At 33.5% G+C, this 14,968-nt stretch overlaps 1 protein-coding gene across 2 annotated transcripts in view; it reads right to left on the bottom strand.

The window, feature by feature from the left end:
• Nucleotides 1-2,486: 2,486 nt before the first annotated feature.
• LOC142332488 (uncharacterized) overlaps nucleotides 2,487-14,968 on the bottom strand; it is a 30,730-nt gene continuing 18,248 nt past the window's right edge. The window contains exons 4-5 of one of the 2 annotated variants that reach the window (XM_075378941.1): nucleotides 12,992-13,238; nucleotides 2,487-3,007 (exon numbers count right to left, since the gene is read on the bottom strand). In XM_075378941.1, coding sequence (XP_075235056.1) covers nucleotides 2,845-3,007; nucleotides 12,992-13,238 — 410 coding nt within the window. In that variant the 3' untranslated portion in view covers nucleotides 2,487-2,844. The remainder of the gene's footprint in view (nucleotides 3,008-12,991; nucleotides 13,239-14,968) is intronic. The other variant, XM_075378946.1, reaches the window with a different exon arrangement.

Below are 14,968 nucleotides of genomic sequence, written 5' to 3'. Positions count from 1 at the left end.
ATCTCCTACCTTTCAGAGAGGTAACACTGGATTATCCTCCTTAAGTATGGGCTGACACCATGACTCTTCAGTGCCTGGGATATCAAGCCCCTTGGTACACTGTAAAATGTATTTTTCAGACCAAACAAGTTGATCACAACCTGTATCAAATATCAAACGCATGTGCCTTGAGCCCAATCTTAAGACTCCTGGAGGCAGTCATAACTCTTGATATGACATCTACAGTTGATCTGCCCTTATGAAAGCTGAACTGGAGGTCGCTAAGATTACCTACTATCTCCAGCTCTCAGTTAAACTTGTTAACCAGCATCCTCTCAAAATCAAAGCAGATCAGCCTTAAAAATGCTTGGTCACTGCTTTGCCTGCCCACCCCACCCTTCCAGGACTCTGGATTCTATTTCCAAGTGATGATGTAGTTGAAAACACCAAACACACACTATGGAACTAGTTTTATAATAAGCTCAATTAACTCCAATGACATGTCATCCAAGCTGGGACATTTAATATTACAAATGGTCATCACAAGTTCTGTAGTTATTAGTTGGATATCAGCACCAGCTATTTCCTTGCAGTTCATCACCATATCAAGGAAATAGGGTCCTGCACAACTCAACAGAGTACCCTGTCGAGAACAGGAAGATGTTTACCAAACTTTTTGTTAACAATCTTGTAGCCAACTCTCTGGATGTCCTTGTCAAGGGTATCACAAAGTTCCCTCCACTTCTACTGTTTGGTCCTGATGATCTCATACTTCAGATTCTGTCCAGTTCTTCTGAACTTATCCTGCCAGGTACAGAGCTGAATATCATTCCTTCGGTGGCTCTCTTTAATCTTTGCCTGGCATTCATGTATGATCTTAACTTACTGACCTTGGTAGTCCTCTTATAAGTCCATCTCCCAACTGGTCTGTAGGGTCTCTCAGACTCTCAGGGGCTGAGACCTTCCACATCCATAAGGCTGATATCACCAAGGCAAGCCAGGAAATTGGCCCAAAAGGAAGCACAAACCTTTCTAGCCGACTACCAGACTGCTCCCCATTCTTGGAAGGACTGACAACAAACAAATTGTACTGTGATCTGACAATGTTGTCTTCCAGCACTTACCATTCATGATCAACATTTGGTCTGCTGGGTCTCAAGAATGTTATTTCAATATAGGAGGTAAACTTGTCCTTGCTATAAGTGGGAGCAAGGCAGATGAATCCCACATCAGCCATTGCCTCTTAGAGCGCACAGCCACAGTACTTACTCACCAATTCACCCCAAAACAGGTTTTTAACATTGAAATTGCCTCCTACCAAGATGGTTTTTGCTGACTGTCTGCCTATCTCTACCATTAAACCATCCAGACAATGCTTGAAAGCAACAAATGGAGAGTTGACTGAGATATAGCAACTAAACAACAGCGTTGTCAAATTTTCTAGCCAATAGCCAGGCATAGCCTGGCCTGCTGCTAGAGCAAATTATCAGCAAGGCACCAGAGACCACAATAACCAGCAGTGCTACTGTCAGCATTGCAGATCCACTGACTCTTAGTGGATAGTGCAGATTTGGCTTGATGCACAGTATTAAATCGACCTTTTTCAATTGTGTGACCTCCATGAACCTTTTGAATCCTGTTTGAATTAATTTGCACAAGTCTCATTCTTTATTCTTTGACTGGTAACCTTACCAGAATTAAAGCAAAGCATCATGTGGTCAGGCCGTTGCAATTTAAGGAAAGTAGCCCAAATTCTAGTACTGAAAGCAGTTTGCTTCCTCCTCCCGTCTGGCAACCTGGCACCTGACTCACCTGATACAATCCTACCATTGTTATGAAGCTTACAGAAGCACTAAGTCACTTTCTGGGAATTGCCTAATGCTGACTTGAGGGATGTAACCATCACAGGGGTCTTGATGCTAAGAGCAAGTGATGCCTTCAAGCATGTCACAAGATGTTATCTTCAGCATTTAGGCCTTCACATGAATAAAGAAATTCCTTCCAAACTTCCCTCATAAGATCACATCCACCGCTACAACATTCTTCTAATAGATTTTTGCAGAGACTCAGCAGTGTTGCCTGCACCTTTAATGCAGATTTGCACTTCTTTGTTTCTGACAGGATGTTCTTCGCCTTCTTGACAGGTACCTCTTGTTTAACTGACCTAAGGAGGTCAGCAAAGGACTTTTTGCTAGGCTTGATGATTACTGTCATAGAACCATCTTGCATAGTGAGGGCACCTGATTTGACCATGAATTCCATTCTAATTGTCTCACTAAGTACTCACAAGACAATGGGCACAGAACCTGGTCTCGTCAGGACACTGACACCCAGTCTAGCCATACTGGATGAATAAAACACACCCTAATAAATACCCTGATAAAAAAAAACCTGAAAAAATGGCAAAAACATATCAAATCGGCAGTACCACAGAAAGCACATCTGCTCAGTGTAACTTCCTGACTCGAACAACAATCTGGAATTACACAATATTTAAATGACTACTATTTAACAAAACATTATTCTTTTATTTCAAAAACACTTACCTTCGTCTTATTATTTACAATATGCAATTCAAACATTAACATTAAAACTAGATCTTATAAGCACACAGGAAACTATAGTAGCATAAAATAACTCCAGCAAAAGTTTTATATGTTTTCTGGATCTAACCCTCACAGAAAGAAACAATTTAATTAATTTTTATGAAGTAACAAAAACTTAAGTGAAATTTTCATTAAGTAAAAAAATTAAATATATTTACAATCTTCATCACAAATATGGTGCTAAGAACACATACTATAATCCTATTTCACTTAGAAAAGACAGTTTAAATTTATGTACAAAATTATATTATGAGTAGCATTATTCAGTATGTACTCTATTGACCATTTCACGAAACTGTGTGAGAATTCTGTTTTCACGCTTCTGCCTTTCCTCCTTACTGAACATAGCCAATGCTCTTTTTTCATCTGCAGAATAAATCTGGTTTTCTTTACGAATACGTACAGCTTCCATTCTCCGATGTCTGTAAAATAATAATCTATTAATAATCTAATAAATATAAACATACAAAAATGAAAATATATACAAAAACCTTTCATTAAAGTATGAATTTTAAACTAACCAGACCAACACTTATAAACAACAAATGAAAACATCAATATAAAATACAACATATTTCAATAATAATAACAAACAATTTAACACTTCAAATTGTTTAATAAGAAATGGACTGTATTTCCTATCTTCTATTCACAACCATGGTTCAATAAATACTGTTCAAACTGTAACCGACCCATACTATTCCTTGATAACCAGTTAGACTTTAGAGTTAAATGTCAAAACTTACTGAATTACAACATTAGGCCTTACTCTGCACCCATAATTTTTTCTAGCCCCCTCAAGTGAGATATCTGCAGTCATGCAATCTGTGTTCCCTTGGGCCTGGAAGGTCAAGTTCTTTTGGGATTCCCTAGATAATGACAAAAGAGGGACCCTTTCTTTTCATCTTTTCACTGGTATTTTGCAATGTTTAAAAATATGACATTTAGGCTCATTATAACCAGAATTAATACAAGTCTCGTTTATGCAGTTTGGTTATAGGCTGTGTAGTGCAACTAAAATGTTATAGCAACATTTTTTAACTAAAAATAAATCACTTTTTAATTATAAATCCAATGCAAACAAATTTTATGTGAATAAAGCTCACTTCAAAATGAGAATGGCACCTAAATTAGTACTCATTAAAAAAAATATCTTACAGAATATATTACAGAATTATATTAAATTATCTATATGTTATGTTATCTATAAGTTATCTTATACGTTACAGAATTATATTAAGAAATTATGCCAAGATGTAAAAAATAATTCAAGTTATGAAAAGTATCAAGATTTAAGATTTACGCTGAAGTAGAAGATTTAAGAGAAGCCATAAAAAAATTAAACATAGTGAAATCTTTCACAGTGACCACCAATAAAAGACAACCACCTCTGTTAAAGACCATTATTTCTCAGAACATAAATATATTGCAGTACTGACAATGTTATTGTTCTCTAAGATGACCATTCCCCAACCTGACTCAGATCATCAAATATTCATTGAAGGTGACTGTCAATTTATTGCCTCTTTTTGGTTTAAAACTAAACACTGGTCACAAATTAAAAAGCAGATTAGGAGAAAATTTTAATTCTAGTAGAAGAACTTTTCAATCATTTACAAAAATAAATTTAATTTTAAAAAATAAGACAGAAAATTTAGATTTAAGTCTGTTCAAAGAAACACTGCTTCTTCATTCATTTTTATAATCATGAATATCATAGATATTTATCATAGCCTACTTTATACAACGCACACTTCTAACATTACAATGTTTTTATTTGCCTATGTAATAGGCAAATAAACATTGTTGACTGCCGCCAACTAGTCGGTGGCAGGCAGAAATGATCCAGACAGCGACTGATTTTGTCACTACTACATTCTGATGAGTTATTATATTTGTAATCGTACATCTCAGTTTAACGATAGTGTTTTCACATGTTTTCTTTTATAATTTTTTTTTTTTAAATTGTTTGTGATATGTCAGAAAAAAATAAAATTAAAACATTAAATTTAGAAATGCAATTAAAGGTTATTGACAATACTGGCTAAGGACTGTCAGAAAGAAAATTAGCAGAAAAATATGATTGTGGTAAAACGTAAAAATAAAAAATGTTAAAAAAAAGAAAGTTTAAAAGAAAAATGTTTTAAAAATAATAATAACAATTCAAAAATGGAAACCTTTCAACTGTAGAAAGAAGTGAATGATTTAACTCTGGCTTGGTTTGTAGATGCTTATGCATGAAAATTACCTTTCAGCGGTAAACTTCTCAAGAAAAAGCAACAAATTAAGCACAACTTCAAATCAAGACATCTATTAAAAGCAGTGGATGGTTGGAAAAATTCTCCCACTGAAATAATATTGTTTTAAAAAATCTGTGAGATGAAAGTGAATCCGTCAGTGAAAACATAGTGGCAGAATGGCTGCAATAGTTGCCACTGTTAATAAAAGGACTATAATCTCAAGAACATGTACAATGTTGACGAAACAGGACTTATCAAGCTTTAACAACTAAGTCATTGATGTTCAAAGGTATTAATGCATTTGATACTAAAATGTAAAACAAAACAATAACAGTGATGTTGTGTGTCAATGCTGTAGGAGAAAAACCTCCACTAATAATAAACAATTCACTACAGCCAAGACATTTCAAAAATGTCAGTATGTCCCAAATAAAATTAGAATGGTAGGCAAATCAAAAGGCTTAGATGACAGGCTTGATTTTCACTAATTGGATTGAAAAATTCATTGAAAAAATGAAAAAACAAGACAAAAAAGTGTTGCTAATTTTTGATAATGCCTCATGCCACTCAAAATTGTCATTGAGTAACATTTATTTATTGTTTTTACCTGCTAGCACTCAGCATCGAGGTCCTTCACTTTCAGACTTTCCTTGGAAGGTCATATCCACCCCTACAACTCTCTTCTTAATAGACTCCCACAGGGACTCAGCACTGTTGCCTGCACCTTTAATGCAGATTTGTACTTTGTTTTTCCCCTTACAGGCTGACAGGATGTCCTTCGCCACCTTGACAGGTACCTCTGTTTAACTGACCTACAGAGGTCGGCAAACGACGTTTTGCTAGACTTGTGACCATTGTCTTAGCAGCAACTTGCATAGTGAGCAACCTGATTTGATCGTGAATTCTTTTTTAATCACCTCAATAAGTACTCACAAAGCAATGTATGTAACTGACTGAGTTGTGATTTACAAATAAATCATAACCACTAGATCTTGAAGTAATCCAGCTGTTTAAACTTCATTATCACCACTAAATAATGACTACTCTTGCAGCAGTTATCGACTCAGTTCAAAGTACAGAAGACTTAATTCAAAAAATTTCTTTGATGGATGTAGAGAAACATGTAAAGGAAGTATGCATTAATGTGGAGGAAAACAAGGTAAAAAAGTGTTTTAAGAAATATTGTATTGAGTTTCAGTTACCTGAGGAAGAAAATATAAATGAGAAAAGTGCAATTCAAACTGAAAAAAAAAGTTGTAGAACTAGTTCAGCAGATTGGCATTGACACTGATGTTCAATTTAATGAAGATGAAGAAGTTGAAGATGAAAATGATTAGGAGAAAGAAATTCTGAGTAAGTAAACTAATACTTCTGCTTTGAAAGATGCAGAAGAGAGTGCAATGGAAGAAAATGAATAAATCACAACTATTTCTTTAAATGATGCTTTAAATTGTGTCAACAATTAGGTCGTAGTTTTGGCAATAATAAAATTGTCAACTTCAGTAAGTTCAAATTATTTTAGAAAAGGAAGTGATTAAGCAAAAGACAAAGTCACATAGAAGATTTCGCTGAATGAATACTTCAAGTATTAAGCGTTTCTAGAGGTTAGTAAACAAAATCTGTGTTCAGCAGTTTTCAGTGCACACTTCATTTGTTTAAAATACAAATCATTACCCCTCATTTACAGTATTTACTTTCATGTTCAACATTTATTTTCGTTTTACAAAATTTATTAATGTGTTCTGAGAACCTGTTTATCTTTTTATAATATTTTTTTTTTCGTTTCTATTATTGTCATCAACCAAATTATTTGTATTGTTACAGTAATACATATATTGTCTGACTAAATCTGTGTAATTTTACTAAAAGGAATTTCTTCTGTACTTCCAATTACATGTTTTTATTAAAAACATTCACGTCTCTAAACCTTTAACGAAAATTATTTTGGCCACACAAACAGTCATGTTCTCTAAGGCGACATCTCAAAATCATCTGGAACCAGGACTGGTCGTCTTAGGGAAATGATTTCACATACACAACTATTGCCACTGTCGTAAACTTTTAGAACAATTATTTTTATGCACCAGTATACAAATAAAAAGACTGGATATGAATATAATTTCTCTAATCACCAGTAAAATATTCTTGAAAAGTCCAATGTACATGAAAAGTTGTTATTCAACCTCCTTCACGCTAAAATAAATAGTAGAATTTGAATTTTACGATGGAATAAAAAATGTGTTAATAAGTGTTGTGCTATACATAAATTTCCAAAATGCTAAGATGCAAAAAAAAGAATCCAGTTGACTAAAAAACAAATGAAGTTAAATTAATGTGATGACACCTTTACATAAATAATTTCTTTTTGGCTCTTTGCAGGCCTCAGTACTATAATTACACCACTATAAACATACTGAGGTGTGTTTTGTTTAGTACAATTGTTCTCAATCAGTACACATTGAAATAGTCAAATTTGCACACATCAAGGATATACATTTTCCAATGTATATGGAAAACCTTTTGATGATGATTATCAAGTATTTAGTATTAATAAAGGTAATAATTATTACAGAAAGGTAGAAATTAAAAAAAATTAATAACCTGAAAGAAGTTAAGGAAAGAATGACAGGGCTGGCCTTAAAGCTCAAGTAAAAATATATAATTTTTCCATAAAAAACAGATATTTAGGTGTAATATTGATGAACACAACGTATATCCAACAGCAGACAAAAGTCAAAGAAAACAAAAACTCACTTCAGCCAATGTGAAACATATCATTTTTGAGTTCAATACAGTATTATGAAAATATAATTGTTCTGTGTACACAGAAGACTATTTAATAAATGTGAATTTAATTATTATTGATTGGGAAGCACTAGCTATCATTTTTGGTACGGATTCCATCAATTAATTTATTGGTAAGTTTACTTCAGTTACAGTCATAGACCATCAACCTCTTCAGCGAGTTTTTAGAAGCTGATAAACCTTCCAAAGACAGTAAATGATAAACTGACCAATCACTGACCTTTACCGATCAAGAGCAAAGAAAATAAAGAAAATGCTGTTAGATTATCAAAGTTTTCATAGACAGTAATTCTCAGCAAATTAAAATTCACTTTTTAAATTCAGCTACGACCTAAATAATTGTCATTAAAAATGTTTAAATTCATAAAATTCTGACATTTTAAAATTTTTTAATTTCATTATATTTTTAGAGAAGTCCAAATCTCTATTGAGATTTGAAATTTAAATTCTTGATCCATAGTTACTCCACACACAACGAAAGGATGAACTTTAACTGAAGATGACAATCTATTATGGCTTGGTTTTCATGTTAACAAAATCTCTCTGTTTAGCCAACAACAGGCTGTGCAGAAACTTTCATCAGTTATATTTATTACAGAATGGAATACATTGAGGGAGTGTTCCTCAACCTGAGGGTTGCGACCCCCCCATACGGGTCACAGTGATATAAAAGTGGGGTCGTAAAATTAGCTTACAACTTTACCCATAAACAATAATGAAATCGTTTTAAGAGAAAAAAGTCATTTATGATAAACATTTTACTTACATTAAAATGTACACGTGAAAAGGAAATAAATTAATGGGATGGTTGCGCTTGTTTTTCATTTAAATGTTTCTTCATATGTGGCTCTATGTTAGAAACACACAAAAGCAAATTGTTTTCAAATGATAAAAGATGATTCCTACATTTAATTTTTATCACAACCATACACAAAAACCCTCTTCACAGAAATAAGATGACAGAAGTAAGAAGGGATTAATATTTTCAATACTTTTGTGACTAAATTTCCATATTCACATCAATGAGCAACCCAAATCAGCAGATGTGAATGTAGCTGTAACATTTTATCAGCAGACATTTCGATGAGCTAGTTGTGAATCTCAACTGGTAACTTAACAGCTGCAACAATGTTTTCACTAAATGGATTCAGTATCAATCTCTGCAAGAAACTATTTTTATCTTCCAGGAAATATTCTGCCAACTGAATTTTTAACTCATGCAAATGCATCTTCGTGCTATTCAAACTGCAGTGAGTAATAGTGTCTTCATCTAAATTTTTCTCAATATAATTGGAAGTGAGTGGAAACATATAAAACATTCTGCTTTGAAGGTGAATAATCAAAATATAAAGCTTCTTAATGAAAGCATGAACTATGTCTATCATTAATAAAGTGTTTTTATCACATCCTTCTAAATTCTCATTCAAGATGTTAAAAAGAGAAAATACATCAGCTTTGTAATCTAATAGCAACATAAATTTATTCTATATTATTCTATAAAAACACTGAGAATTACATTTATTTATCCTAGAAAAAAAATATTAAATCATCTCGCATTCCAATAACCCGATTAACACTTTCCCCCCTGATAATCATCTGACTTCTGTAGAGAAGAGATTTTTTCTTTTTGCCCATTTTCACGTAGTTTAACAATCAGACTATTCTGTAATGACTGACTTTTAATAAAAATAACCATTTTTACAACTTTACAAAGAATCTGTTTGAAATTTTCCAGCATATTTTTTTGTGACAAGAGCATGTCTGTTAAGGAGGCAGTAAATCCATTCCACCCTTGATATAAGACGATCTTTTAATGTTTGTAGAATCCACTGTTCTTTCCTGTACTTTCCACCATCACTACATACTGCAATACATTTTGTTCAATCTATTTGTAATTTTTTTTTTAGTAGTTTCATAAAAATATTAAATAGACATTGTCCTCTTGCATGACCATGTATTGATTTGTAAACAACATATTTTCTTTGACTGATCACAATATTTCACTAAACATAAGAACTGAGAAATGTTTGTCACATCTGTTGATTCATCAAATTCAATAGTAAAAAATGCACTTAAACTCACTTGCTGAATTATCTGATGATAAACATCAGCAGCCATGTCATCGATTTGCCTTGATATGTCGTTAGAAAGCAGAATTTTTTTTCAATCTTTTTAATTCTTCTATGCCTATTAGAACACTGATCATATCAATTGCAGCAGGAAATATGAGGTTTTCTGTGATTGTATGGGGGTTTGGACATCTTAGCTAATCTTAATGCTATGAAATAAGCATTATGGCGAAAGAAGAGTGGATTAAAGAAAAGTGTTCAGAAGTGCAAAGGGAAATGAACATTGGTAAAATAGACGGAGCGTACAGTAAAGTTAAGGAAAATTTTGGGGTACATAAATTAAAATCTAATAATGTGTTAAACAAAGATTGTACACCAATATATAATACGAAAGGTAAAGTCGATAGATGGGTGGAATATATTGAAGAGTTATACGGAGGAAATGAATTAGAAAATGGTGTTATAGAGGAAGAAGAGGAAGTTGAAGAGGATGAAATGGGAGAAACAATACTGAGATGTGAATTTAAGAGAGCATTAAAAGATTTAAATGGCAGAAAGGCTCCTGCAATAGACGGAATACCTGTAGTGCGCAGTGCAGGTGAGGAAGCGATTGATAGATTATACAAACTGGTGTGTAATATTTATGAAAATGGGGAATTTCATCAGACTTCAAAAAAAGTGTTATAGTAATGATACCAAAAAACAGGGGCAGATAAATGTGAAGAATACAGAACAATTAGTTTAACTAGTCATGCATCAAAAATCTTAACTAGAATTCTATACAGAAGAATTGAGAGGAGAGTGGAGGAAGTGTTAGGAGAAGACCAATTTGGTTTCAGGAAAAGTATAGGGACAAGGGAAGCAATTTTAGGCCTCAGATTAATAGTAGAAGGAAGATTAAAGAAAACCAAACCAACATACTTGGCGTTTATAGACCTAGAAAAGGCATTCGATAACGTAGACTGGAATAAAATGTTCAGCATTTTAAAAAATTAGGGTTCAAATACGGAGATAGAAGAACAATTGCTAACATGTACAGGAGCCAAACAGCAACAGTAACAACTGAAGAATATAAGAAAGAAGCCGTAATAAGAAAGGGAGTCCGACAAGGATGTTCCCTATCTCTGTTACTTTTTAATCTTTACATGGAACTAGCAGTTAATGATGTAAAAGAACAATTTAGATTCGGAGTAACAGTACAAGGTGAAAAGATAAAGATGATACGATTTGCTGATGATATAGTAATTCTAGCCGAGAGTAAAAAGGATTTAGAAGAAACAATGAACGGCATAGATGAAGTCCTACGCAAGAACTATCGCATGAAAATAAACAAGAACAAAACAAAAGTAATGAGATGTAGTAGAAATAACAAAGATGGACCACTGAATGTGAAAATAGTAGGAGAAAAGATTATGGAGGTAGAAGAATTTTGTTATTTGGGAAGTAGAATTACTAAAGATGGACGAAGTAGAAGCGATATAAAATGCTGAATAGCACAAGCTAAACGAGCCTTCAGTAAGAAATATAATTTGTTTACATCAAAAATTAATTTAAATGTCAGGAAAAGATTTTTGAAAGTGTATGTTTGGAGTAGCGCTTTATATGGAAGTGAAACTTGGACAATCGGAGTATCTGAGAAGAAAAGATTAGAAGCTTTTGAAATGTGGTGCTATAGGAGAATGTTAAAAATCGGATGGGTGGATAAAGTGACAAATGAAGAGGTATTGCGGCAAATAGATGAAGAAAGAAGCATTTGGAAAAATATAGTTAAAAGAAGAGACAGACTCATAGGCCACATACTAAGGCATCCTGGAATAGTCGCTTTAATATTGGAAGGACAGGTAGAAGGGAAAAATTGTGTAGGCAGGCCACGTTTGGAATATGTAAAACAAATTGTTAGGGATGTAGGATGTAGAGGTTATACTGAAATGAAACGACTAGCACTAGATAGGAAATCTTGGAGAACTACATCAAACCAGTCAAATGACTGAAGACAAAAAAAAAATGAAATAAGATGCAACAAGTGTAGTTTTATCAGCATGGCTTGATTTACAAAAAGAAGCTTATTGATTTCTCAAAGTATGTAATCTTCTGTTGAAAAATTCCAAGGGTTTGGTTTTATGAACCAGGTGTTGAGTTTTCAAGTATCAAATTAATTCTAATGGCTTCATGCTTTCAATGGAGGGGTCTTGACAGCAAACAATGCACTATCGCTTTCTATCCGATGGGGTTAAACCATAATTTAAATAACTAACATTGTAGTACAATCTTGTCTTTTTACCAATCAATTCACTGGATGTAGATGGCTCACTTCATTTTCTCACAGATTTATTCATTATGCATAAGAATCTAATTGAAAAAAAAATTTCACCAAATAACCACATTAAAAAACTAAACCAAAGCACATTAAAAAGCAAAACCTCAATTATTATTTTCCATGAAACTTTGCTTTTAAAAACTTAAATAAAAGCACCAGGCGCAAGCTTTGCATCCAAAATTAATCTGACTTTCTGTAATCTCTTATGCCTCTTTTATACTGCTGAGAGCACATGTTCAAACATATCATATGCATGTTCGAGCATGGCGCTCTCACAGCAAATATTATGCAAGCAGACCAAATTACAGGGAGCATGTATATATAAAGATTGAACCTGTAAATTGCTCATGTTTGTAAACTTTATACATGCATATTCTTACCTGTTTCTACCAATGCAGCTAAATAGTTTAAACTAGGTTTCATTGGGTTAGGGGTTGTAAAAGTCGCAAAATATTCTTTATGTATATATTTTTTTTCTTTACTTTCATGGAGCTAAAAACATCAAGAATCACTGCTGTAAGGTATATCAAAATACAAAGGATTAATTGGTTGAGCATGTAATAACAACAGACATCATAAATATCAAAATATTAATTACATTAGGAAAGATTTAGGAAGGTCAACCTAGAAACAGATGAATGAATAAGGTGCAAAGAATGGGATATAGAGAGTAAGAGTTGGAGGTTTTCAGCTGAGGGGATAGATCGGCTGAAGCTAGATTATGCACGAAGCCAAGGCTCAAGTCTGAGCAAAATAACAAGTCAAATAACAAAATTTTAAAAAGGCTTATACACAACAAAAATATTTAAAAGAGTGAAACAAACACACAAATTTACTGAGGCTGGATGACCTTGAAATGACTAGAAAAACAATAACAAGAAATACTTTCTACATGACTTGCACATTCTTACCAGTTCATATTACTTAACTAAAAATAAATAAAAAACAAAATCAATCATAATTATCAATAATTACATTATCAGAAGAATAGTCACATACCGACTCCCACTCATGACATAACCAACAGATTCATATGAAGCTATTTGATCAGATGTAAGACCAATTTCTCCTCGGCGTGGAATACGTTTCCCTTCCGCAACATATGCTGCCATAGCAGCACCTTCTCCAGGTAACAAAGCCTTACCATAATCCTTTGAAGTAAGTGTTACCTGGGTTTTCTGTAATGGACCAATCATTTCATCCTCAGATCCTGATCCTATATCTGAAAATAATAATACATTACAAAAATGTCCACAATTCTTATTAAAAAAAAATCTACATTTAACAAAGGAAAAGCTCTTGATTAAAAGACAAAATATAGAATAAAAGGTTATACACCCGGTGATAGTAATTTCTTAACAATAAAACCTTTTGTTATGCATTAAAGGGATGTAAAAGTTCAGTCACTGCTACAAATTTGGTAGCTGAACAAACATTTGGATATTAATGTTAACTGTTACTAGTCAAGCAAGCAGCTATAGGGTTATACTAACTATTTAAGATCCTGTATTTTATTTATATGGCACAATAATGATAAAGCTATATATATATATTAATCCTGTGTATATTAATGTGTACACCAATATTAAAAATTGATTATTCAAAATATGTCTAAAAATTGTACAGCATACACTTCAACAAGCCTAACTGACCCTTCCATTTGTTTCATTACCTCTCCTTACTACATACCCACTCTCAGCCAACCACTAGCTGACCAGCTAATCACTCTCAATCACTTTTCCACTTAACACTCACTAAACCACATCCAAGCAAAAATAAGATTTTAAAAATGTACAAGCCATATTCATAAAGTAGGGGCCGTTTGGTCATTAAAAAAAAAATAACTCACGAGATAAAGTTTTTACTTACAGTTTTAGTTTACTACATATCTACTTCAATTTTCCACATAATCGCCATTCAGTTTAAAGCACTTTTTGTAACACTGCACCAGTTTCTTTAACCCCTCTGCATAGAAGTTCACTGCCTGGGAATTGAACCAGTTGACAATAGCAGTCTTGAGTTCCTTGTCATTTTCAAAACACTGCCCACTTTTTTTAAATACAAGAAGAGGTAGTAGTCGCTAGGTGCAAGGTCAGGACTATATGGAGGGTGGTCAAATATTCCCAACGAAAATCTTGAATCTTCTTCTTGGTTAAGGCAGTGGTGTGAGGATGTGCGTTGTTGTGAAGGAGGATTAAGCTGGACGAGTTTCCAGTATCATCAATTTTGGATCACATCTCAGTTTGGTGAGCATTTCGAAGTACACATCAGCTATAATTGTTGATTAACGTTCCATGAAATCAACCAAAATGATGCCCTTTTTGTCCCAAAAAACAGTAACCAATATTTTTTACCCGAGTCCGTATTCAAGATTGCTTAAACTTTTTTTTGTTTTGGGGAACTTGAATGGTGCCACTGCATTGACTGTTGTTTTAATTCTGCGTTGGTGTAAAATATTTACATCTCGTCACCCATAACAATGTGGGAAAACAAGTCATCTCCATCTTGTCAATAGCGGTCCAAAAACGGTCATCCACTGCACATTCCTCACTCTTTCTGTTGATCAGTGAGCATTTTCAGTGCCCACCTTGCAAACAATTTATGATATCTGAGCTTTTCTGTGACAATCGTGTAGATAGAGGTGCGTCCAACATGTTAATTCATCAGTTAGAGCAATAATTGTCAATTACCAATCATCACATCGCAGTTTTCAGTTAACTTGTTCAACAATTTCATCGATCTGAATACTGAGCTTGCCATTCCACTCTTCATCATGCACATTTGTACAGTCATTTTTAGTCTCAACACCATTGTCTAACCTTTTCTTCACTCATTACTGTAGGGTCCATACATTAGGCACAACTACCAGTTAATTTCAGCAACTGAAGATCCTTTTGCACTCAAAAATTGAATCACAGTGCGCACTTCACAACTGGCAGGTGAAATGATTGT

Source organism: Lycorma delicatula, chromosome 1, assembly GCF_047948215.1.
Source record: "Lycorma delicatula isolate Av1 chromosome 1, ASM4794821v1, whole genome shotgun sequence".
Taxonomy (NCBI): domain Eukaryota; kingdom Metazoa; phylum Arthropoda; class Insecta; order Hemiptera; family Fulgoridae; genus Lycorma; species Lycorma delicatula.
The sequence above is the reverse complement of the archived record's forward strand: the minus strand, read 5'-3'. Positions and strand labels throughout refer to the sequence as shown.